This window comes from Semicossyphus pulcher, unplaced genomic scaffold (assembly GCF_022749685.1).
Source record: "Semicossyphus pulcher isolate SPU_LCO1_2020_fin unplaced genomic scaffold, fSemPul1.0.p SCAF_8, whole genome shotgun sequence".
Taxonomy (NCBI): Eukaryota; Metazoa; Chordata; class Actinopteri; order Labriformes; family Labridae; genus Semicossyphus; species Semicossyphus pulcher.
The window spans coordinates 10,066,069-10,092,292 of NW_027211759.1; the positions used below are offsets into that span (position 1 = coordinate 10,066,069).

Here is a 26,224-nt window from a genome sequence, read left to right on the forward strand (position 1 = left end):
TATAGGCAGATTTCTTAAATCAATCAAGTCAAATTATCTATTGGGCTGGGACGGTTTAATGGTCTGACTTTTTTTTGAAGCATATTTATTGACTTTCTTTTTGAGTTAGACGAGAATATCAATATACCTCTCACATCTTTGCGGGAAAAATCTAAATCTGGGGCAAGGAGATGGTTAGCTTAGCTTAACAGAAAGACTGTGGGAAACAGGGAGTCTGCCTTTGTCCAAAGGTAAAAATAACTGCCTGTAAAGCACACTCATTAACATGTAATATCTTATTGTTTAATCTGTATAAAAACCAAAGTGAAAAACAGAGCTCCTGCAGCTTCAACAGGAGCAGTACTGATATCTACTCTATTAGGGCTAATTCTTTAAACTGGCATGATTGGTAGTCTGTAGTCTTTGTCCACATACCCATTAGATTGCATGTGCCAGAGTGTGTTTTAGCAGTGTATTTTAACCACTTACCTACTCTACACTGCAGTCTCATGTTGCTCATAGTTAATGTCCTTTTATGTGTGCATTTAACTGCATTAATAATGAATCATCTCTCCCTTTCTGTTCTCTCCAGAGATGGCGAGCTGGGTCTCCCTCCTCCTCCTTCTCGTCTGCAAGTCAGTCTCACGAGCCCAGGAGGAGAGCAACAATATCCCCATCGTGGAGTTCACCTCCAAGACCCCCATCAACAATGTGGTGCAGGACCCCCAGACCGGTCGCATCTATCTGGGGGCAGTCAACACCATCTTCCAGCTGGGGTCGGAGCTCCGCCTGCAGGCTCGTGCAGAAACAGGACCCAAAGAGGACGCTCGGACCTGTACGCCTCCTGCCTCTGCGTGCCAGGACACAAAGCCTATGCCAAACCTCAACAAGCTCCTGCTGGTCCATCCGTCCAATGGTTCCCTAATAGTTTGCGGCAGCCGCTACCGAGGAATCTGCTCCCTCCTCAACCTGACCAACGTGGAACAGCAGCTGTATTACAGCGACAGCAAAGGAGAGAGGACTTACGTGGCTAGCATAGAGGATTACGTGAATGTGGTGGGTGTGATGTCCAGCTACAAAAAGGATGATGATCACAACTTTAGTGTGTTTCTTGTTGGGAAGGGCTACGGAGGCCTGGACAGCACAAAACTCATTAGCACACGAATCCTTCAGGACTTCCGTGACTCAGACCGGGACTGGGTCATGTTCGAGAGCATCATTGAGGCATCCACGGTACAGACGACGCCGTTTGTTCCCAAGTACCTGCATGACTTCCGCCTTGCCTTCAGAGAGGAAGGTTTTGTTTATTTCCTCTTCTCGCGGACACTTGACGGTACGGATACTAAAAACCTGACCTTTATATCTCGTCTTTGTGAAAGCGACCACCATTACTATTCCCACACAGAGCTCCAGTTAAACTGCGGCCCCAATAACAGATTCAATAAAGTCCAAGCTGCATATGTGGCCTCTCCAGGGAAAGAGCTCGCACGGGTCATGTCTGAAGCAGGTACGTACGGGAAGGTCGTCCCCTGGAGCAAAGTTCTGTTCATGGTAGCGAGTCCAGACGACGACGAAAACCACTCAGCCCTCTGCATGTACCCGCTTTACTCCATCAATGAGCGGCTGTCGGATATCATCAGGGCCTGCTACATTGACTCGGGAAAAATCTCCGGGTTGCCTGCTGTGACCATCCCCTACTCATCTAAAACTGATGAAGTCTGCGGAACAACAATTGCGGCAAGTGGTTCTTTTGTGTCGGCTGATTGCAGTTTTTAAAAGTCTGTTTGAAATAATAGATGTTATCTGGAAATCATTCGTAGAATTCCCTTTGCAGTTATCAATAATGCATAGAAGTGTCACTGTTGACTTTGATGTCTCAGTGTTTGCTTTGTTCTGCAGATCCTTCAGTATTGTTCTGTCTGAAGCGCTTGTTCTGTCTCACACATTTTCCCTCCTTCCATGTCTCTGTTCCCAATTCCCTTAACTCATCCAGAATAAAACTACAGAGAAGTGGTAGGAAAATAGCAGCTAATGGGCTTAATCAGTCCATCAAGAAGAAATATTTGACCCTGTGTTGAAAGCTGGATTTCTCCCTTTTATTAATGAAAGCAAATGTTTTACATCATTTTTCACCAATCTTTTATGGATGACAGTGTAACGCCAAAGCTCATGAATAATCTTATTCTAAATATACATGTTAGTTACATCTCAGAGTCAGATATTATTTATGGCCTGATTGCCAAAGCCACAAAAAGTTACTCTATGGCCACAAAATATGACATTTAGACGGCCCCCTGTGCTCCCCAAGTTTGATCCCCATACTGCAAGCCTTCGCCAACACATCTTTACAGTTATACCAATCTCAGATCCCATCGGCTACAGTCTGACGACGATATAGCCTCTGGGGACAATGGTGAACGTGGCGGGCATGTAGCCAGCGGTTAACGACTTCCAGTCAAGGCTTCCTTTTCCGCGTGCTGCTTTGTTTACAGAAAACGAAACCTTTTTTGTTGTGATTTACTTCAATTAACGGGTCTTACCTTTGCTGAAATTTCAACATCATGATGCAGATTAGTAAAAAGTCAAAATGAAGCTTTGTCCCCAAGAGGAGAAGAAAACTACTTTTAAAACGCTCGTTTGTTGAACGGAGGTCGGATCAATCATTTCTGATGCATTCGATGAAGTCGGGAAATCTGAACGCTCAACAGCTTTTATGACACAGCGTTAAGGGAATTTATCTGAAGTTGAATTTTAGATCTAGAGCAGATTGTTAGCGGTTAGCATGCAGATGTCTGTTTATAGAGATTAATAAGAAGCTAAATTGTCATCAGATAGCCGCTGATGGGAGCCGGGATGTCATTACGGCGCATTACGTTCCGCCTGCTTTTGCTCTCCTCACAGACTGTTTTTCCTGCGTACGCCGCAGCCTGCTGATACGGGATTGGTCAATATTACTCGTACTATAAGCACACTACAAACCAGAACACTTGGCATCCCTATAATCCTACAGATTCTACATTTCTACGTAGAATCTGTATCTGGCTTTTAGAAGTAACAAAAACCCTCCAATTTTATTTACTGTGCAATTGATTTTCTCCCGTTTCAACTAAATGTTTCCAAAATGTGTGTATTTCAGCCATGACTTAGGCTCAGAGAGAGAGACTGAAATAAGAGACCACGACAGAATATTTGTACCATACATTTACAAAGAGTCATGGTTTACAGTTTAAATTGGTTAAACATAAAAAAATATCCTAATTATGTTAATGTAGATAATTTTATTGACTGTCTGTGTTTGAAAGGCTGTGTTATGCTGATTAATGTTCTTTTTGTATTATATTATTTTACCTAAGCTTAAATTTGGAACACCAAAACTGCACTTTGGCCACCAAATTAAGGGGCGAGGTTGCCCAGGGGCCAGCGCTTCACTGTATTATCCTCCTATCCCTTGCACCTTATTCTGTCCCCACATGAAGCGAGGCACTGCTCGTGGGGCTTCTCTGCCAGGCTATTTGAACAGCATGAGAAATAAATGAACTTAATGAGATGAATAACACTAATAATAGTAATTTAACACGCGTCATTTAAATCAAGCTGGTAGGTCTCAAATTCAAACATGGTTTTAATTTCACGGCTTTAGTCTGTTTGACCAGAACAGATTCATGGTCAAAAAACACAAATAGGCTCCAATGTAACAGAAACCGCTCCCGGACATTCAGTCAGCCATTGATGAAGCAGTTCATTTTGTTAACCTCTCATGATGCAACACAGAACTTTTATTTGCATGAAGGAGTGATTATTTGAGTGATTAATGAAAAACTCTTACAACAAAGGAACAGGGAGGCGCTCGGATAACAGGTGCTTTCATCATGTGTGTGTTTGCTTGTAAGCATATGAAAGTGAGACGTGCTTTTTATTTATGTGCTCAGGTGTGTTTGTTTTGATTGGCTTTTAAATAATTTGCTTGGCTTTTCTATCTTAGATGAATGTTTGTGTGTTCTTGTGTAATGTATTTTTATTGTGGTTCTTGGTTTGGATTAAGCTCTTCTTGTAATCATAGACGATTGTCTCTTCACCGAGACAAAAAAGTAACCTTAAAGTAATAATCTCGAAGATGTCAGTTTTGTTCTCTTTGGCGGCACCTATGGAGATAAAAGGCAACTGTGGGCGCATACGTCCCAGATAACAAGACATCCACGTTTGTCTCCCTTTGTAACGGTTGTAACTCTTGATTTTCCTGGCTGACGGTCGCTTTCCTTTTTAGACTGTTTGCCTTCATCTGAGCGTCCAATTTGTTTCTTTTTCTTTGGATTTTCACTTATTGTTGAAGTTGTATCTGTAGTCATCCATCTTTTCTTTGTTTGTTCAGCCATAGTAGATTACTGTTTACTCGCAACACTTGCAGAGACCGTAAAAACAGCCGCTTAGCTCCGCCTACCCTCTCTGGCAGACCAACCACTGCTGGGTGATTGAAAACGCGTCACTAACTGGGCGCCGCTTGAGATTTTTTCTGTGAAAGTCTCCACAGACAGCCAGTCTGTAATACTGCAAATGCAAAGGCTTCCATCAGTGGGCCATAGGCTCAATCACCATTGTGTTACCTCATTCGTCGATAGATAGTGACTTAACAGACATTTATTTACATGAAAATCTTCAATATTATTAGTTAGGCTTAAAACAAAATGTTTTATGATAGATTGCATTCTTATTTTGATTGAAAGAAATTTCCAAAAAACTAATTTAAATAAACTTTTTGTTATAATTGGCTCGTGGTTATACATATTTGCAGTGAAGCTTATTAAGCAGAGCACCTATCGTACTGCTTAGGGGTTCATTCCCTCATATCCTTGCACAAATGTCTCATTATCCCCTTTGCTCTCTTTCTCTTCTACAGAAGGACACATTGGAACAGGTAATGTGTGGTGCAGACTTCCTGCCTTCCCCTCTGGCCAGCAAGCCCCAAAATGCCTTAAAGGTGGACGCAGTGTTGATCAGGCCGGGCCTTCTGACCGCTGTGGCTGTCGCTGCGGAGAATGATCACACCATCGCCTTTCTGGGAAACAACAAGGGGGAAGTCTTCAAGGTGGAGTTGTTATCCAACCTGTTGCTTTTCTCTGCTATCTTGAGCTTTTACCTGAGGGAAGCGGGAGGAGGGAATTAAACACCTTATGTCTGACAGTGTTACCTTTTTGTTTTCTGTGTAGGTTCACCTGGCTGAGGAGTCGTATGTGTACAGCGAAGCTCCTGGCCACACCGTGGGAGAGAAGGTCAACAAGAACCTTTTCTTTGACCTCAATCAAAACCACCTCTACATTACCACAGAGAAAAAGGTGCGTCTGTCATGGGCTCTTTTGTAACACATGTCGCCAGGTGTCCAGGCACAGAGTCTAGGTTACCTGTGTCATCACTGAAGTAGCCAGTAGCTACAGTGCCTCAGTAGACAGCTGCACTGATTTAACAAAAGTTTAGCTCTTCTGCAACAGGATGTCTCAACTTTCCACAGATAAAAGTTTCTTTCTTTTTTTTGTCTTTGATTTATTTATATGAAAAGGTCAACTGCCACTGACTGCTCTAAACTTATTACATGACGAACATGTGCTATATAAAATGCAGGCTACTAAAATGTATCCCAAAGTTCATAGCTATTATCGGCAGATGTACGTATGTATCACAAGTAGGAGAACTCATACAGACCTGTCCTTTTCAGACTGTTTCATTATATCATTACATGGCTTTGAGGAATACTTTATTCTAATTGGCCAATTATGGAATCTTTGCTCTGGTATTTATGAGACTGTTGCTGTACAAAAACAGACTGTTGCTTTGGTTGCAGTTATTATATTTCTATAGTGAAACGAACACGAATCAATTTCAACAATCACATTTTTTTCAATAATTTTTTAAAAGTCACAAGTCTTTGAGGTCAGCGGGAGGTCCAAGTCAAGTCTGTTATGGTTTTAGTATCTAATGATAAAATCAAATTCACAGGACACTCTGAAAAAAAGTGTGCTCCAGTGCGACTGCTCAACACTGTCGAAACATTGTTTTTATTTGAGGTCTTAACAGCCAATCCAGCTCTGACAAGCAAATACTCACCAAATATATACTTCAGCGAAAGCCAATCTAAAAGTTAACCTCCCTCAAAACTAATGTTAGTAGCAGGTTAATGTTAAATAGCTGATGCAGCTGAGCTAGACATGTTTGCTAACACGACGTGCGTTTTCAGGTGCCTGATGAAGTTGGATGTGATTGATCCAGCATCTTTTCTTAATGCTGCAGCCGTTGCATTTGGCGACTCTTTTGTTTCGGCTTTGAATGTAGTTATGAAAGGCTTAAGATATGACAAATGGCACTGTAGCAGCTGCAGCTGATGGCGTCATCTGTGGAGAGGCTGCTCGCGCCAGATGGTAAATGGAAAATGGACTGTACTTATATAGCGCTTTTCTAGTCTTTGCGACCACTCAAAGCTGCTTTTACACTACATGTCAAATTCACCAATTCACACACTGATGGCAGAGGCTGCTACTGTCCAACTGTCGATCAGATATCACATTCATACCCGTTGGCTATGCCACCGGGAGCAATTTGGGGTTCAGTGTCTTGCCCAAGGACACTTCGACATGTAGCCTGAGGGAGCTGGGGATCGAACCTCCGACCTTCCGATTGAAAGACGACCGACTCTACCACTGAGCCACAACCGCCCCAGATGCGGAAGGTTACGCATGATGGGATGGAATGACGTTCAGCACGTAATATTAATGTGCCAAAAAAATTTGGTTTAGTAAGCTCCCTGGCCTCTGCCAGATGATGCGTTTTACGGAGGTTTTGTAGGGCCCATCTACCATAATGGCATAAGCTCCCCATAATAGCATGATATGACTGAGGTTGAAAATCAGTGAACTGGCTGTCACAAGGTTCATGTCAATAAACTTCTACATGTGGATATATCTGCATACCAGTAATGTAAATATATACAGTATGTACAGCGTGTGGATCATTATTGCGTAAATAAACCCTGTCTTGAAGTTGTGTACGCAATAATCAACCTGCACATTATGTTCTGTACATTATCCCTTACATGTATTTTTACATTAGATGACTGTAATGGCAGATGCATTCACGTGTAAGCAGAAGTTTATTGACGTTGTTGACAAACTTAATATACTGTCACCCGGGTAGTTTAATCTCCGACACTTTATTACATGTTATGAGATGATTAAGCGGTATGCAGCGCAGCCTGATCAGTTCAGTTATTTGAGCCTATTTAAATCACTGAACGGTAAATATAACGTTCAATAAACATTGTAGACAGAGGGAATTGTTTCAGTTATTGAACAGACCTGTGAGACCAGGTACTGTGACAAGACTTGTTTAACTCCCACTCTGCCCACCTGTAACAAACCTGGGAGCATTTGTAGGCTTACTTTAAATGCTCAGTATTTTGTGCAGCGTCTCCCCTCAGGTTCATGGTTTGATCATATTTCGTGTTCATAATGCTCCAGATCACCAAGGTGCCGGTGCAGACGTGCCTCCAAAAGAAAGACTGCCAATCATGCGTGGAACTGAGAGACCCTTACTGTGGCTGGTGTGTCCTGGAGGGCAGGTGAGGATTACACACAGACAAACACATTCATGCATGCACTTACGAATGCATGCACACAGCAACAGACTAACACAAACACCCACACATGCAATTCCATCTGTAAAACACAGCGGGGTATTTGTTCAGTGTTTTATTGCAGACACTTTTAGTACCCCTCTGTGTTTATATTCCATCTCCTGTTGTCCGTGCAGCCGTAAGGAATTAAAGCTGTTTGTCAGCCTCATGCAGTGAAGGCAGTCTGTGCAATTTACTCTCATCAGCCTATATTTATCAGGGTCTGGAGGGTAGAAGGGGCGGTATGTATCATGTATTTTACAGCACTGAGATAAGGAACAAGAAAAAAGCTGAAAAACATTTTTTTCCCACTGGAGAGGTTGTTGATTCATGATATTCAGAAACGCTGCATGCACTTTATTTGTCCTCAGAGCTTCAAATTCTCAGGAAATCAATCAGGAACTATTTTGGTTATTGATTCTTCTCTTCAGGCATTTTTCAAGCCGAACTTTTGATGGTTGAAGTTTCTCAAATGTGATATTCCAACTGCCTTACACTATGTTAGTATAAATACGTTTTGTAAGTCATATAAAGCAACAAAAGTGGTAAATGTTTTGATCAAATCACACCGCGTAATGTCAAACATTTTAAGAGCTGAAGCAAAAATATTTTTATTACTAACTTCAAGGTATAATCTTGAAGATTTTCATGTATATAAATGTCTGGTAAGTCACTATCTATCGCCGAATGAGGTAACACAATGGTGATTGAACCTATGGCCCACTGTCACCTCACAGCTAGGAAGGGGGCCTTTCTGTGTGGAGTTTGCATGTTCTCCCCGTGCGTGCGTGGGTTCCCTCCAGGTACTCCCGCTTCCTCCCACAGTCCAAAGACATTGGAGACTCTAAATTGCCCATAGGTGTTAATGTGAGTTGTCTGTCTCTTTGTGTCAGCCTTGTGATTGAATGGTTAAGCGGTATAGATAATGGTTGGATGGATAGATATCTGTCTGGGGCCCAAAGTGACACCCTCAATGTTTTTGTTGTGTTCGACCCACAGTCCAAAACAAAAACGTGTTTAATTTACTCCCTAATCTATTTATCATTTAATCTTTGAAATGTCATAAGATAATGAAAATGTCTCTGCTTTCCTAAAGCCTTTGGTGCTGTTATCATATTTCTCGTTCCTCCTGATCAACCGTCCAAAACTTTAAGATTATCAGTTCATTCACACATGAAGCAAAAAAGCAGAATATGCTCACAGCTGAGGAGTTTATAGGAGGGAATTTTTGCTTGTTAAAACTCTCAATTAATCAAAAATAAGATATAATTCCTTTACGGTGTAAACTATTGCTGCTGTATGCTGCAAAGACGGTAAAGCATGAGGGCCTTTAGTGTTTTTCTTTTCTATATAAAACCTGATCTTTAAAATCTGCACAGACGCCGCCTGAATTCACTTGGGCATGGAGTTGTTTTGCACAAAAGCTGTTAAATATATGTAAAGAGTCCACAGATGTAGTTTTTTTGCCTTGTGAAAGTGTTTTGGGTGTTTAGAGCAGAGGCTGATGGGAGTTGTTCATCCTTCTTCTGAAGGTGTACCAAGAGGTCTGAGTGCCGGCGGGCAGAGGAGAAGAATGGCTGGCTGTGGAGCCCCAAGCAGCAGTGTGTCAAGATCATCTCCTTCTATCCCGCCAACCTTTCCTGTAATAAGACTGAGAAGGTACAGTGCTGCCTCTCCCCTCACTCCTTCTTGTCTCCCTTTGTTCCCTGCTCCTCTTTCTGTCTCTCTCGCTCTGCAGAACACACATGCAGGCACACAAACATGCACAGCCTGAGTAATAAACTGTTTCCATTGTGAATCAGAGACCCTGGGCTCTAGGTCGTCCTGCTCTGTATTGATCCATCGAGAAAACTCCAAGCTAGCTTATTATAACCGACCTGCTTGATTGTGCTCAAAGCCTGAAGATGGAGAGCCTCTCTAGTGCGCTTTCTCTCTCTAGTTGTTTTTCCCCATTCCTCTGCTTCCTGACTACTTCTGTCCCGTCCTCTCTGACTCACCCCTGTATTTCCATCATCAGCACCTGTCCTTCTTTTCACGTTCGCAATCAATTAAGTTACACAGTTTTCTCCTCAGTGTGTATATTTCAGTGTTATTATTACCCAACCAAACAGGTCATAGAAAATCTTCTATTTTTTCTGCTACAAAGCTAAAGCCATTTCCGAATCTTTTTCATGTTGTTTTCTGCTCAGGTTTACATCAACATCCCGTCCCTTCCTGCAATCGGACCTTCTGACCGTCTGCACTGCACCTTCAAGAATTTCCGTAGCGAGGGCGTGATGTCTGACTCTGGTCAGGTCTCCTGTGATCTGCCCAAACCTTCACTTATACCACAAACACCCGAGAACCAAGGTGCATCCATTTAATTAACCTCCTCTCTTTTAAAAAATCCCCTTCGAGGCAAGTGGCTGCTGTTCCCATTTAACGAAGGTTGTATCACCAATCGGCTGAACAGGCAAACACAGGCATTTTATGATTTATAAAAGTTTAATTCCAGCAATGATTTGACCATTAGTATTTTATGGCAGAGGTAAACCACCTTGCCAAAAACAAAGACAACCTCTATTAACATCATAAATAATGCAAATTACAAACGACATGACTGCAGTTTACATGGGCAGAGTTAGGCAATCAGATACCTACCAGATTAATCACAAAGTGGACTACCTCTGCTTATTCCCTGTGGGAAAGAGCCACCAGAGTACTCAAAGGCAAGTCTTTTCCTCTGGGCTCCAACACTCTCTCAACGACTGTATATATAGATGGATGATGCGTCTCCATCTGTTCTCACTGTATGGAATTGATGCCAAAATAGCCCCCGTGACGGCCGCTGCCATCTTGCGATGGTGACGTTATTTGAAGCCAGAGTTGCACAGTAGAGTTCTGCGGGTGGAGCCGCCGTAGCCACTTCTGCTAACCAAAACACACACTTAACTTACCGAAAATAACGGCAAAGACAACGCACGTCGGTGTGTTTAACAGCAAAACAGCTTATTTGTGTTGGAAGCAGACGTTCACAGATATTTAAGACTGTAGTGATTGTTTTAGTTACGTCTCCTCTCACCGTTCCTCCTCTACTCTGCTAATCTAGAACAGATCGGCTGCAGGAGCCAGATTTGTCAACAGAGCTGTCAATCATTTCATAGTTTGACTCATGTCCCATCTGTTAACATGGAGGAGGCGGGCTGTATGACCTATACTGCAGCCAGTCCGCAGGGGGCGCTCAAAATGTTTTGGCTTCACTTTAAGGGAGCTGTCATGTCGCCCATCTTTTTATACAGTCACGGTTAATCTCAGTTTATAGATAGGGCTTTCTTTATATTAACATACTGGATTATTAGTGTAACATTAACGTAATTCACTGCTGTTATATTTTGTCCACACATTCATGTTCCTCCCTGGGTTCATTGTAATAACATCCACTTATCAGGTCATGAATTTAGATTATACATTTTGGTTTATGACAAAATACCTCATCATATTCCCATCAGCCTCTGCTGTACTCTGTTATGTGCTAACTTAGTTGCAAATGTAAGCACCCTACATGCTAAATTTGGATTGTAAACGTGGTTAAAATTGTCAATGTGAGCATGTTAGCATGGCAACATGAGCATTGAGTGCAAGTCATGCTGTGCCTAAGTATAGCTTTACAGAGCCTCGAGCATGACTGTAGACTACAAGTCTTGTTCTGTTAGAACATAATGATGTATTTAAGGTTATATTCCGTCGCAAATTACTTAAAGGTCATTTCTTTTTTCCTCTTCAGTGCATAAACTGTGAACTGCGGAGGGCTTGAATATTCAGGATTATTCCCAAAGACAACATCTCCATTCCTAAATGTGTAACACATGTGCAGCACACATTAACCTTTTCTTTGCTTCACCTCAGACTTTGTGGCCGTGCCGGTCAGGATCTACGTCAATGAGACGGTGGAGCTGGCAACGCGGGAATACAAGTTCTATAACTGTGCCGCCACAGTGAGGAAATCTGAGAACACACCGTGAGTCAGACTCTTAATCTATCAGTTCTGCTCTGTCACTCACCGAAAATACACAGTGACACTGAACACAGCATCAGCTGACAACCTTGATGTAAATGTATCACCCTGCATGAACAGATGAGAGATCAAGGCTCTGTTTGTAAATTGTGATGCATGGTCGTTTTGAATGCACCTCTTGCATTTTTCTCTCCCTCCGTTTATTACCAAGCCCAGGAAATTGCCTCAGTTTCCTATTCATTAATCAAAAAATGAAAGTCAATCTCGCCATTTTTTCCCCCTCCTTATTTTTTCCTTCATTTCTTTTATGCCGAGGAGTGTGTGATGAACGAGCTTTGCTTATGTGAAGTTGCAGAGATCCATTTCGCTGTCAGCCGCATGGATTTTTGTGCCGGACGCTCTTTGATGAGTTTGCATGTTTTAAGATTGTGTTTGAGCGTGTTTTTATGTGTGTGCTGCTCCCTAATTATGCGTGTGAACGCTTTTTTCTTATCTTTGGTGTTTACGTGCCTGTTTTTCTGCGTGTGTTTTCAGGTGCATGTCATGTGTAGCCAGTTCGTGGGGCTGCCATTGGAATACACGAGACCACACTTGCAGCGACATGAACAACACCGTGGCTGGCCCCCACATCATCAATCACCGTCAGGTTAGACGTCTCAAGGGTTAACACATCAGTTGCATGTCAAGGTGTTTTATTTGTAACACTGTGTGTAATAAATGCTGGGAAAAGTGTAGCACAAGTTTCAAAAGACGCGACTAATCGCCAGATGAGATAAAGTGCCCGAGAGATTCAAATTTCTCCTGGAAATTAATAAAAAACTCAAATCCTGGTATCAGCTGGCACCATCTTGCGTGACAAATACTGTAGGGTGGAGGATATCAATTTACAAGTCAGCAGATGTTTCAGAGATACACTTATCTGTCTCTGCAGATGAGGGTGTCCGTTAAGTGGTTGGCGTAGTATTTAAAATGTAAATGATTAAAAGTTGAAGCATCTGATTTGTTTTGATTGCCTTCTCAGGGAGCGAAGTGTCCTCGGTTTGAGAATCCAGATCCTGGTCTGATCCCCGTGGGCTACAAGACTCGTATCAGCTTTGAGGGGATCAATTTGGACTTTACCTACCAGGTAAAGTGGCACACACGCAGAATATAAAGCATTTCTGGAAAGCTAGTCCGCCGCTCTTCAAAAACCTCTTGGGTATAGAATTAGATCCACAGTTTTAAACAAGTGCATAAATTTGTACTCCCATCTGATGGGAAAAAAACAAATTCCGCCCTTGGCAATAGTGGCTCTTCAGATGCAAAAATAATCTTTAAAGGGCCAGTTCGCTGATTTTCAACCTCAGTCTTATCATGCCTATCAGTCCTATCATGTCTTGTGTTTAACCTGGCTGCAAGGCAAATTAAGTCAAAGTTAAATGAGAGATAATATTTATTATGGACCATTGTAGTTATATCCTTAATTTTCTCCCCTTTCGTAAAGGGCCAGTTCACCGATTTTCAACCTCAGTCCTATCATGCTTTTATGGGAACCTAATGCCATTATGGTCGAAAAAAAAAAATGCAATTTGGCTCTGTGTCTTTGGAGGACGCTATCCGCTTCTCCAACGGGCTCTGGAAAACCTCCAACGCGTCATCTGGTGGAGGCCAGGGAGCTCACTAAACTACACTTCCTCAGTCTAGGACGCCCGCCTCTGATGTCATGTCTCGTTCAAAATCGTCAGGTTTGAAATGTAGACTGCAGACCTGAAGATTTTTTAGACGATCCACCGGTATATTCTCGTCATATTTCAGACTCTGTTCTGCTCTGACCCATTGCCTGCAGTGAAACGGTAGTATTTCACTCCAGCGTCTCTCGCTGGGCCGTTCCTTTCAGAAGGAGGGGCACAATGCACGCTGGGTGTTGTAGGAATGTAGAATGTGTGAAACCACGAGCTGTTTGTACGACTTTCTCCACAGCTATGGTGCCAATTTCAAATATTATTGCTTCTTTCGATTACAGAGAACACCAGCTTTGACTGACAGTGGCTTTTCCAGGGGCGAATTGCTGCTTTAACATGTGCAAAATGTGAAAACGTGACAACGGAGGTCTTCGAATCATCATCAGCACAATTTACAGACCAAATAATTCAGTAGACATATAGGCTATCAGACTACCTTGATGACCAAGGCAGAAGCATACATGTAAGCATATGCCGAAGTATTTAGCTGTCAGTACAGATCTGTACCCATACAGCAAAAAAGCATGTCTTTACAGGTTGGCTTCTTTTACCGATGCATTGAAGCCCTCCTGGGCATGGGAGGTGGTGAATTCTGCCAACAAATGTGCAGCTAAGGCTCTGTTTGTTGCCGTTGTAATGCACTTGTTTTCGTACTTGCTCTTTTTGTTACAGTGGCAACAAGAAAGAAAAAAAAAGGCAGTGATCTCGTCCAAACTTCTCTGGTTTAGAACAGAGGGCTGGAGGAGTCTGCAGAACAAGATAGTCTTTTACATGTTTTGCTCTGTAGAGAGGGGAAAAAAAGAGGAGGATCAGAGAGAAGCATTTTGCAAATAGGATCTGCATAAATTAACACATCATGTTTCTTGTTTTTATTTGTCCCGTTCTTCAGGGTCGTCTTTTTACCATCGGCACTGAACTGATGAAAAATACGGAAGAAGAAGTCATATTTGAAGACGGGTTCTACACCTTCAGCGGCTTCAATGTGAGTACAGCTGTTTTCTAGCTGCTGGTCTCTCGTCCTGACTCAACTCTCGATTCTCGTCCTTATCTTTATTCATACTGTGGAGCTGATTGTTCCTTTGCTAAGCTCACACAGCTTGAGGCCAATTTTCCGTCCACTCAACACAGGCCCTTGAACTATGGCTGATTTGTGGATTATCAAAGTGCAATATAGAAAGAACCTGTGAAATATATTACAGAGGGCCACTTGATTGCTGATTTTTCATTACAGTAAAGTCTTAACGCAAACTTCTCATCTATGCACAGCTGATTTCATCTTCAATGCTTATAAATCCAATCAGCCTTTAGCTGGTTTCCACACTCGCTTTGATGTTCTCTAGCTCCCTCTTATGGACAGACCCTCTTCATTGGAGTTATTTTAGCTTTGTCTCCACATTGTGGATTGTGTGATTGGGAAGCTTGAGCAGTTCCTAGCCCCCAGCTATGTTCTTTTCCAACGTTGATTTCTGCTGCTGAAAATCTGCCAGACTGGGTACATTTTTTTTCCTTCCTTTTTTCTCCCTTGGCATGGGGGAGCAGCAGCCCACACTGTTTGCAGAGAAGAGCTTAAGTGCCATTAATCACTGGGTTCTGAATTAATAATTCATTTCCTTCCATTTTCTTAGTTTTCTTACGACAAGTCACCAGAGACCAATGTCCTCTTCTACGTGAAGGACAAGGAGTCGGGCAAGAAGATGGACAGCACGCTGAACGGTGCGCTCTCTCACATTTTAATGTGGCGATCTTATTTATAATGCCATGTGTGTACACTTCTAGTCTCTGTGTGAGGCCTCCAGTAGACCTGAGGAGGCTGCCTTTAATCTTCAATTGAAAATTAATTAGTAATCAAAGTATCTTTATATACATTTTGACAGAATACGGAGGATTCAAGTGTTTGTAAGGCCTGTTTTACATTTTAATTGTCATGCAAATTAAAACTAATTCATCAGATATAACGATAGACATATCAGCATTGACCATCTATATATGTATATCTACAGTCTATGCCGAATACACATACTGTCCCTCATTGCATTATACTTTATATAAGAGTGTAGGTTTAGGTTAAGAAGTGAGGACGCTCAATAAAGTAAAGAAGAAAACAAATGCATATAGTAATCTTGCTTTCTGTTATAACAAAGTTTTTACCCCCTGGCGGTAAGAATATAAAGCAGTACGCACCTAACGTTAGAATAACTTACTATTTATTATTTGTGTGTTGTGATATTTCAGTATTGCTTTTGTGAAGTATTTTAATTTCAATATTGATGTTTGTACACTCAGCTTAAAGAGCTTAGAGAGTCTAGGCACATGCATTTAAATGAATTATAATGTACACAGTACTTTTTATGTAGCTATGATAATAAACTTGAAACCTGCTGGAGGGCATCATAACAAAAAATATAAATGATATTCAAGATTTAATAAGTTGTTGCATTACCAACATGATTAAATTTGTCTCAGCAATTTTACTTGAACAAAGCAGAAAAAGACTCGAATTGTAAAACTGCTTATTTATTCAACGTAAAATATGAAACAATTCTAAACAGATGCATGTAGCCTACTTATAATGTGTAAATCTGATTTATTACTGCACTAAATCAGGATTACTTTCTTTGACCTGATGCTTTATATATTATAGAAGTATAATGTTGTGTTTGCATTGTTACTACAAAGAGCTTTGCGCCTCCCTGCCTTATGTTTTATTGATTCCCAGTGTGTTTTCAGAATAATATCCACTCTTGATACAAACAGGCCTCAGATTGAATCATAACATGCAGAGAAAGTGAAGAGTTCTTTTTTCCAGCCCTGAGGGCAGACTGTATGTTGCCTGTAAGGAGAGCCAGGGCAAAGACATCCACAAAACACTCGCAGCTGCCCATTAAAAGACAACACAGCCGATTTAGCCGTGCACTTCCATAACATTGTGGTATTCACAATGGACAGCTAAACATAAAAATCAATACAGCACAAGCAGAGATATCTTTTTTATTCTACACTTTTATTTCGTGTCAAAACCTGGTGCCTATGTAACTCGCTTGAAAACTGACAGTTATATATAGGAGATTTTTGTGACTGTTACGCTAGTAGCGGCTAAAAAACAGCTAGCCTACAGCTAGGGTCAGGGAAAGGGCAGCACATGTCTGCTATCCCCACTTGCTTTTTACTCCACATGCCCAGACTGTTTTCCTTTTCAAAGTTGGAAGTGTTCAGCCCGAAACAATGTTGACTCAAGTGTCATCACTGGAGGCAATTTTGTCAGACTTTTGTTATGCTAGTAGCGATGACTTTAGCCTGAAACTGCTAGCTTTAAGCTGGGGTCAACACGTGTCTCGTATCCCTTCTTGTTTTTTACTCCACATCCCCAGATTGGTTTTCATTTTCAAGTGTTCAGCCCTAAACGACACTGACTCAAGTGACATCACTTTTAGTTTAGGTTGTATTATGCTAGTAGCGACAACTGAAGCCTGACACTGCTAGCCTTAAGCTTGGACGAGGAGCCAGCAACACACACGGTATCACTCGCTCGCTTCTTACTCCACACTCCAAGATTTTTATGCATTTTCAAACAAGTAGTCTTCAGCCCCATCCAACGCTGACTTAAGTGACATCACTTGAGGCAATTTATAAGATTTCCCACAGTTTCCTCTGGAGCCACAAAAGCTGTTTTATACAACTTTTTTTTAACATATTCAGCAGATCCCTAAAGACCTGTAGACAGACTTTGATGTGGAGAACTGGTGGGATTCCCATTTAAGCTTACAGATGAGCAAATTCAACATTTTTCACAACTCGCTTCTCTCATCAGGACTATTGGTTGAATAGTAAGAGGAAACATTCAAAACGATTTTTATGAGCCCCCACATAATGCCCAAACTGAAACTATCAAAGCGAGACATTAAGATATATAAAAATGTTGAATTAAGATGTGATTTTTGTTATTCCCTTACAGTAACTCTCTACAACTGCTCCATGGGGAGGGAGGACTGTAGTCTCTGCAAGAACGCTGATCCAAAGTACAATTGTGTGTGGTGCGCCAAGCAGAAGGCGTGTGTGTACGAGAAGTTGTGCCAGCATGGGTCAGAGGGTCCTTACAACACCGAGTGCCCCGACCCTCAAATCAGTGATGTGAGTAATGTCCTCATCTCTTTATGTTGACCTCTGAACTTGACACGTGCATTCAAGGCTTTTGATTGGCAGTAAAAAAGTATGGACTTTCCTGATTGGATTATTGATTGCAGCAATTTACTGGCCGTTTCTTTTTCTTTTTTTTCTATGAAGTTGAAAGTCTCTTTCTCCTTGAGGGCGTGTTGAGGAGATCTGCAGCACTTCTAGATTGGATCAATTCTTTCTTAATTGTTGGTGCCTCATTGTCATTGACAGAAATCAATCAGTAATTGTGTTGAAGTCAGTGTGACGTAGGTTATGACCACAAATACGACAGCTTGACCGATAGATCACAAATGAGTCGCAAATTTTGTGTGTGTGTGTGCTTGTGTGTGTGCTTGTGTGTGTGCTTGTGTGTGTGCCTGTGTGTGTGCGTGTGTGCGTGGTAGCAAAATGTTTTATAGACGGATATTTTATATTTTATAACAAAACTAGCGACGTTCCCACCAGCCTGAGCTGTACTAAATAGTCCATATAGTCAACATTATTTCGCCTAAACATATTAGCGTTGTTATTGTGAGTGTGTTGGTATGCTAGCATAAGCATATAGCTTAAATCAGTAATGCCTCACAGATCGGCTAGCACGGCTGCAGAGTCCCAGTCTAGATTTGTGGTAGATTTTTCACAATTATTTACACTTCTTTGATGTTTACTGTTGAAATGTACTGTTGTCTTATATAAGCTGTTGCTGTCATCTTTCACAATAACATACTGTTAAATATCTTTATCACAAAAATGTTTGTTCATATTAGGTGTTTACATAGAACAACAGCCATTACATTGTATTGTGAATTCTTTATTATCCTCAAGGATCTTTAATATGAACATAAAAAAGCCATTATCAGCGAGGCTCTAATACATTCTCACACGTTCATGCAAACATGACTCACACAGTACGGATGTAATTCTCAACCCAGGCTTTGAATATTAAACACTTAAACTCCAACTATTCAGCTGACTTAAACAGACTGTGTAAATCTCTTGTATGTTCGCATTGCACAACTAATCTGTCTAAATCCATTTCAAATCCTTTCTTCCTATAAACACCCACCCCCCACCCCCACCACTGTATCCCCCACTATCCAGATCATCCCTCGTTACGGCCCCCTGCGGGGAGGAATCTCAATCACCATCAGGGGCTCCAACCTCGGCATCCACAAGTCCGACATTAAAAGGATCACTGTGGTCGGGGAGCCGTGTATCCATCAAGAGGAGAAGTACTCTGTCTCAACGAGGTAATGCTTACACACCTCATTGTATTGATGCAGATATATGAGCAGCCCCGCAGCACACACACACACAGCCTTTCTGTTATTTACTATTGGTCCAACTGTGTTTGTGGAAAATACTTCTTTTATAAACTTTTGGATACCTTATCAGCTAAGGAGTGCTTTGCCTTTCCTCGAGGTGACCTGGGTGTATATTTTAATTAGCTCATTATGCCACCGTATTGATCTGAAGGTCTCCAGACGCAAGTTGATTCAGAAACAAAATCGCTCTTTTAAAAGGCAAATGCCCGGGGTGGAAGAAATATTCTAATGCTTTTTTGGAGTAGAAGCCCCAAAACAATGTTGAAATAATCTCTTACAAATAACAGTGATGTATTTAGATCCTACCTAAGTCAAAGTACAGAGGTGCTGTCAGCATATTTACACCAAAGAAGTAGTATTTTACTGCTGTGCAGTGGTTGAAGCTGTTTAAACTCATTTTAATACAGTTTAAAGCTGTAAGATAATTAATTGGGTCAGAAAGTTCTGCTACACAAATTTGTTTTCATATTTTTAACTCTCTAATCTTTGCCTCTTTGAGCCTAAAACAGTCATTTAAATTAAACTGTTCCAGAAGTTTAGAGGGAAAATGTCTCCTCAGTAGAGCTGCTAATAACTCCTAATCATCTGAAACGTGACAGACGGCCCCAGACTTAATGTTTTTGTGCAGAGTCACCAACCAAAAGCACTGCAAATACACCAAACTGATTCGATGGCACCAAGCTTTTGCCACAGATTTTTGGTGATCTATTCATGCCGCAGACTCTCTGTTCCTCTTCATCCCGAAGGGGCTTTAATGAGCTTTGCTGGAATAAACTTACGCCTCACAAATCCACTTCAGTCACAGCTGTGTTTAAAAAGTCTTCACTTCATACAAACGGTCTTTAAAAGAAAAGACTTTGAGAATTGATGCCCCGCAGCCACTAGCCAGAACTGTTGACACCTGGCGGGATTGATCAACGTTTATGACAAATTCTTGCCCTGCCATCTGCAGGATGGGGCATAAAAGAGGATTTATAGGACCAGATGGAACGTCTTCCACCCTTAAATCATCTACTTTTGGTGCTAACGTGCCTGCTGTGGTCTTCATCTTGTTGTTAGCTGTCCTGCATGGTCTACTGCATGTTTTAACTCATTTGCTTTAGCTTTTCCAATATGCTTCCTACACATCGCTGCTGTAGCTGTTAATTGTCTACTTTTGGCCCACCTGTTAGCCGAGTGAGGCTTGCCATTTTATGCTGACCTCTTTCATTAGCAAGACACGTTCCCTGAGGACTGCGGCAGACTGAGACGTGTTTGGTTTATCACACGATTCCAAGTGCAATGTGAGAAATTCCCCAAGGGTCCAATTTCTGGGATGGTAGAAGGAGCCAATCTGGCATTAGAAATCATGCTACGTTCAGAGCTGCTTAGTCAACGACATTGCTTTCATCTTAGGAATTTATGTAGTAAGTCTGCCCACTTTCAAAGGTGAACAAAAGACATTCAATTTACTTTCACTTACTTTTTCAGTTATTTTAATTTAACTTATTTTCACCATGTTCTCAAATTAAATGAAACCAGACGCAGTAATCAGCCGTCTGCCCATATCTGCAATGTTAATACCTCGATAATTTAACTGCATAAATGTGGAGATTAGATTTAATGTTTTCCACGGTGCAGCTCCAAACTGGAAGTCAAAGTGACACAGACAAGTGTTTTGATTTGTTTTTAATTTAGAAATTCTGCTTCAATGTCCCTAAGTGCTTTCAAACACCTGCTGCAGATGAATTTATGGCTACAGACTACAGAGAACAGGTCTGAAACCCTGACTTAATTGTTTATGTCATTTTGCAAGTAAAGATGTCTTAGCACAGGTTCTTAAATGCGAGCGATTACGTTATAGTTAAAGACGTTATCTTGAAGATTTCAGTTTTGTTTTCTTTGGCGGCACCTTTGGCGATAAATGGTAACTGCAGGATTACACTTCCCAATTTGGCTCCCTTTGTCACGGTTGTAACTCTTGATTTTCCTCGCTGACGGTCGCTTTCCTTTTTAGACTGTTTGCCTTCATCTGAGCGCCAAACTTGTTTCTTTTCTTTGGATTTTCACGTATTTTTGAAGTTGTATCTGTAGTCATCGATCTTTTCTTTGTTTGTTCAGCCATAGTAGATTACTGTTTACTCGCAACACTTGCAGAGACCGGAAAAGCAGCCGCTTAGCTCCGCCTACCCTCTCTGGCAGACCAACCACTGCTGTGTGATGGAAAACGCGTCACTAACTGGGCGCCGCTTGTGGTTTTTTCTGTGAATGTCGCCACAGGCACCCGTAATAATACTATATACTGCAAATGCAAAGGCTTTCATCAGTGGTCCATAGGCTCAATCACCATTGTGTTACCTCATTCTGCGATAAATAATGAGTTTTTGGTTTGGTAATCTAATAATAAAAGCAATTTGGTTATGAAATATAAAATATATATGATTATCAATGGATTGATAGTAATGTAAATCACAGCCATTGTCTTAAATATTTCCTTACCTGTTTTTTTGTTGTCTTGCGCAGCGTGGTGTGTGAGATCGGCCCTGTTCGAGATATGACGAATAACTGGGGCCAGGTGGAGGTGGAGGTGAAGGACGGAAAGAAAGGAATGTCCTCCATGTACTTCACCTACAGGGTAAATACTCCCTCTTACTCACACACATACACATGCACACTCTGTCTTGCTTTAATTGTCCTTACCTACGAACTGAAGTGTAAAACTTTTGACCCCGAAAGCAAACACATCCAGAAGCTCTCAGTGGATTTAGTTGTTTTAAGGCATCTATTATGTTTCCATTTCATAACCGCAGAGAGCCTCTTATCAGAACATACCAAGGGCATGTCATTTACGTGGAGCGCACAAACACAACACTCGTCCAACAAATATGTTGGCAAATTAAGCGCCTGGATGCTGTCATATTACAATGATAAGGCACTGTACAGTACAAAACAGCAGAATGTGTATGCATTCCTCTCTAACCAGATGCCGTGCAGTAGGCCCCCTTTTCTCTCTAATACTTTAACAGGCTCCAGCGTAGCTATTTAACTGGCTTTTCATATCTGTGGCTCCGCTAAAGCTCCCCCACAGGGGAGTGCTCCGCCTAACTGTTTGCTCAGCAAATTGAGGCAGATGTGGTGCTTGTATGGGTGTGTGCGTGTGAGTGTGTGCGTGTGAATGTGTCTAATAGAGCGGGGGAGATCAAGGAGGGTGAGTGTAAGTGTGTGTGTGTGTGTGTCTTGCACTGTATCTGTGTGTGTTGTTCTTTTATGTGTGGGTTGGAGCTTGTGTGTGCATGTAAATGCTTGCAGGAGAAAGATGAGTATGTATTCATGCTGGATCTTGCCGCCCCCTCCACCCCCTCCACAGGACCCGATTCCTGAAGGAGTGGAACCCTCCAGAGGTCCTAAAGCTGGGGGCACCCTCATTACAATTAAAGGACTCTTTCTGGATACCGGCAGTAAGGAAGACGTCCAGGTCACTGTCGGAGCGGTGGACTGCACTGTGTAAGGATTTTTTTTCTCAATAATTGTCATTCACGCCAAACCCCAATTCTTTTCTATTCAGTCTCTTCAGTTGATAAGTGCTACTTGTTATTCAGACATTGTATTCTATGCAAATTCTACAGTATGCACACTTTGAAGCCCATAAATTGATTTTTTTATTACATTCCTGCAGCCGGAATGGAATTGACCTTAACTTAGGTGTCATATGCAGGATTTTTACTCCCTCTCACCATTTGCCTCAGCTGTTGTGATCACGGCTGTTCTGTCAAAACCAGCCCATGGTGACATTTTAGGCAGAGGTAACGAAAAACTAACGAGCTATGGAAGCAGCAAAGCCAGGACTTAACAAGCTGTCAGGCTGCTGCCATGTTGGCTTCCACTGCACAGTGACCCTGTGCGACCCCAGCTCCTCCCGCCAGCCAGTGTTCAGTTCTGTCCTTGTCTTGGCAGGGAGCGCTTCGGAGAAAAGATCATCTGCAGGACAGGAGAATATCCAGAGAAGGTGCCCTCCGACCGTCTCATCGTCACAGTGAAGTATGGAAAGAGTACCACCAAAATCATCAAGGATGCCTTTGAATTCTTGGAAAATCCCATCGTGCTGGACCACCAACCCAAAGGAAGCTTTGTCTGGTCAGTATCATAATCTTTCACCTGGAATCAAAGTGATTGTTCTGCAGATTTAATTGTATTTGAAAAATGCACAACTTTGAAGTAAGTTGAATGGAAATTTGGTATTTGGAAGATGTTATTCTCAAGTCTAGTCTGATTATCCGTATCATGATATCATGTAACCCATCAACTTCTTTGAAGAGATTTGGGAAATTCGCCTCAGCAGCTTAACTGATTTCAAAGCTTCTGCTTTCTTTTTGTACTTTCAGATGGACTCAAAGGAAAGTGCAAAATGAATTCTGATGAAGTTTTGAGCCAAACTAATGGCACTGCTTAAGTACAGCAATGTCTGTTGGTCCACCAATTTGATCCAAAGTGTTTTGTGTTCTGTGCCACAGATACAACAGATACATTGAGGACATTTTTCAGATGACTAATAGCCAGAAATGTCCCTTTTAGATACCTGTCGCTGTTTTTGTTTTTAAAGCAGAGAAATAAAAAAAGGAAAAGCTGCCAAGTTGACATTGATGACAAGGTTGAACAGAATAGCACTGTTCTGGAAAAATTGAACACTTCTGCCCTCTTCTCTGCCCTGCATGCTTCTGTCTGTCTGAAGCCTTGGTCGAGGTCACAAATGCCAAGAACCTTTTGGTTTTTTTAAAGTATGATTTGTCCTCCAACAGTTGCAGCATATGCCCGTGTTTTGGGAAGGACATTTTCCATCCTTACTCCTGATCAGCTGAATGGGGTTAGAAATTATAGGCTTTGATGTTGCACCGAACTGCTTGATGATCACTGAAAATGGATGCATTAGACGGTTATCTTGTTTTTTCAGTCAAATTGAAAGCACCAGGGCGCGTGTGATTAGGCACGCCGGCTGGAACAACAGACAGGCTTAACTAATTTGTTTTCATCTCCGCTGAAAATTACCCCAGGTGCAATTTAAGAAACGTGTATGTCTCCCGTAACTCTCCCTCTGGGCCTGTCTTTGTTTGTTGATATATACACTCATATATGTGTTTTACTGTGCTGTTGAATTGATGTTTACGCCTGTGTGTGTTTTAGTGGAGGGAGGAACATTGTGGTGACCGGCTCCGGCTTTGACCTGATCCAGACTGCTGTCATAAAGGTCGAAAGAGACAACTTGAAATCTGTGGAGGTGTGTGTCCTCTATGTCTTCTTCTTTTTTTATCATGTATCATGTTCTTCCTTCCCATCTGTTGATCAGGCTGCTGATTATCCAGCTCTAAAAGTCATCATTTCCTTGCTCGTATCGCTCTTTCTCTTAAAAGTCTATTTTGGACTATTTTTTGTCTCTGAGAATTTCTACTTTTCAATCTTTTCCTCCCCTCGCAGTAGCAGCACAGTCCATCGATCTCCCCACATCTCATGAGCCCATGACTACAGTGGTGATTCATTCAAACTCTGTGAAGCATACGCACACACACACAACAACAAACTCGTATACTTCTACTTGCCTCCACTGATAGGTTGGATTCCATGAGGCAGTATTACTCCATCTCACTTTTTAGGCCATAAATCCTTCAAACCTGCAGGAATGCAGATAGCAGCAGCACTGTTTTACCCTCAACACAATAAAACTATGTTCCCCGTCCAGCTTCTTTAAGCAGCTCTGACTCTGCCAGGAAACTTGAAGGAGTTGTGCACAGCCTGCTGCCGCCTGCCCCCCAGTGTACTGCGCAGTGTTAAGCAGCAGCAATTCTGTTCATTTCATTAAAAGGGCTAAATTTAATACCAGTATTAAGGTTGCAGAAGATTATGTTACTACGCCGCTCTTCACTACTTTACTCCTGGCCAAGTCCCCGGTCCCCGCTACCCAGGGACAGGAGAGATTTGAAAAGACTTCTGGCTGCCACAAACTATCAGAGGATGTAAAGTGTTATCTCAAAGGCCTTGGCTGGTCAACTTCATAAGCTTCTCTTGGTTTAAGTCTATCCACTGAACTGCACCCAAATATGTGCAATAATTATTGCTGCTGGCTTGTGGTGAAAACATGGTAATTGTATTGTGGGTCAGGTTAGCGGCTCAAAGCAGTGATGCTAATATTTGTGTTGTTTTTTTAAGTCCCTCCAGCCTGCCTCTAAATCTGGATGCAACAACTATTCAAACTTAGCCTGGTTAGGATATAAATCTTTACCTTGTATACATTCACACATCACAAAATGAAAATGGGCCACACCAAGGGATAAACTGTTTATACTTACCTAAAGAAACCGACAGGTGTAACTGTTGCTTTGCAAACTGAGCCAAGAGGACAAACTAGCTAAGACTTCCATTATTTTTTAAACAGGTGAGTTGAAAGTACATTTTGCAAACTAACATAATATAACAACAAACTATGAACAGTAAATAAAATATCCATAGATAAAAACAAAGTCCTAGCTACATTTTGTAATAGCTAGGACATTAGCTAACTACATTTTATTATTAGTTTTTGATAAAGGCCGATTGCTTGGCTGCTAAAACCTTTATTTCAAATATTAGATCACAGTTAGTGGTGCTTTTTGTAATAACTTACTATTCATCTTGAGATACAATAAGGTAAAATTTTGTATTTGGTTTAAAAATACAAAATTAATGACTGTTTTGTGTTGCTAAACAACTATTATTAGCCTGCTAACACCCTTAGCGACAATTTTGAACATGGTTAGCATTATGGGCTAACTACTGAACATCACTATGTTAGCATACTGACATTAGCTTTTAGCTCAAAGCATCACTGTCAATAGTGTTTTCATCAGAGATGACACATTACAAGTTAAGCCAATCATTGGAAATGGTATACACTTCCTGTCGAGTAAGTTGAAGGCAACAAGTGAAGACTCCAGGAAGTTTTTTCTCCATGAAAATTGTTTGTATTTACACGGCAGTTTTTGTACACTTTAGAAGGGGGGAAAGCAAATGTATTGTCCTTTTGAAAGAGCCAGACTATACGTTTCCCCATTTCCTGTCTTTTTGCTAAGCTAAGCTAACGGGATGCTGTAGCTCCATTTTTAAAGGACAGATATTGTGATCAATGTTCACATTTTAAAGAAACTTATAAGACAACTTTACTTTTGAGCTATATGACAAAAGATTTTCAACTCACTAAGCCTCAAGATTTATAGTAGGTCTTGAGTTTTTTAAAGCATTATCTAATGTAGCCTACGCCTTTTGCCTTGTCCTTTTGAAAAACTCCAACTGCGCGTAGGACTGCAGGGCTCAGCTGTCACACACAGTATTGACAGCCCTGTATCGAAACAATCAAAGACTGACAGAAATATCACCATCAGTCCAGTTAACC

The 26,224-nt window shown here is 41.5% G+C and overlaps 1 protein-coding gene across 1 annotated transcript in view; it reads left to right on the plus strand.

Annotated features, from left to right (window-relative positions):
* plxnb2b (plexin b2b) overlaps positions 1–26,224 on the plus strand; it is a 138,715-nt gene that overhangs the window by 84,892 nt on the left and 27,599 nt on the right. Inside the window, exons 3-19 of the mRNA XM_069685643.1 lie at positions 572–1,716; positions 4,874–5,062; positions 5,184–5,309; positions 7,482–7,582; positions 9,169–9,295; positions 9,826–9,985; positions 11,522–11,633; positions 12,165–12,276; positions 12,652–12,756; positions 14,241–14,333; positions 14,977–15,064; positions 17,304–17,479; positions 18,605–18,753; positions 21,331–21,442; positions 22,175–22,311; positions 22,762–22,941; positions 23,986–24,079. Coding sequence (XP_069541744.1) covers positions 574–1,716; positions 4,874–5,062; positions 5,184–5,309; positions 7,482–7,582; positions 9,169–9,295; positions 9,826–9,985; positions 11,522–11,633; positions 12,165–12,276; positions 12,652–12,756; positions 14,241–14,333; positions 14,977–15,064; positions 17,304–17,479; positions 18,605–18,753; positions 21,331–21,442; positions 22,175–22,311; positions 22,762–22,941; positions 23,986–24,079 — 3,204 coding nt within the window. The 5' untranslated portion in view covers positions 572–573. The remainder of the gene's footprint in view (positions 1–571; positions 1,717–4,873; positions 5,063–5,183; positions 5,310–7,481; positions 7,583–9,168; positions 9,296–9,825; positions 9,986–11,521; positions 11,634–12,164; positions 12,277–12,651; positions 12,757–14,240; positions 14,334–14,976; positions 15,065–17,303; positions 17,480–18,604; positions 18,754–21,330; positions 21,443–22,174; positions 22,312–22,761; positions 22,942–23,985; positions 24,080–26,224) is intronic.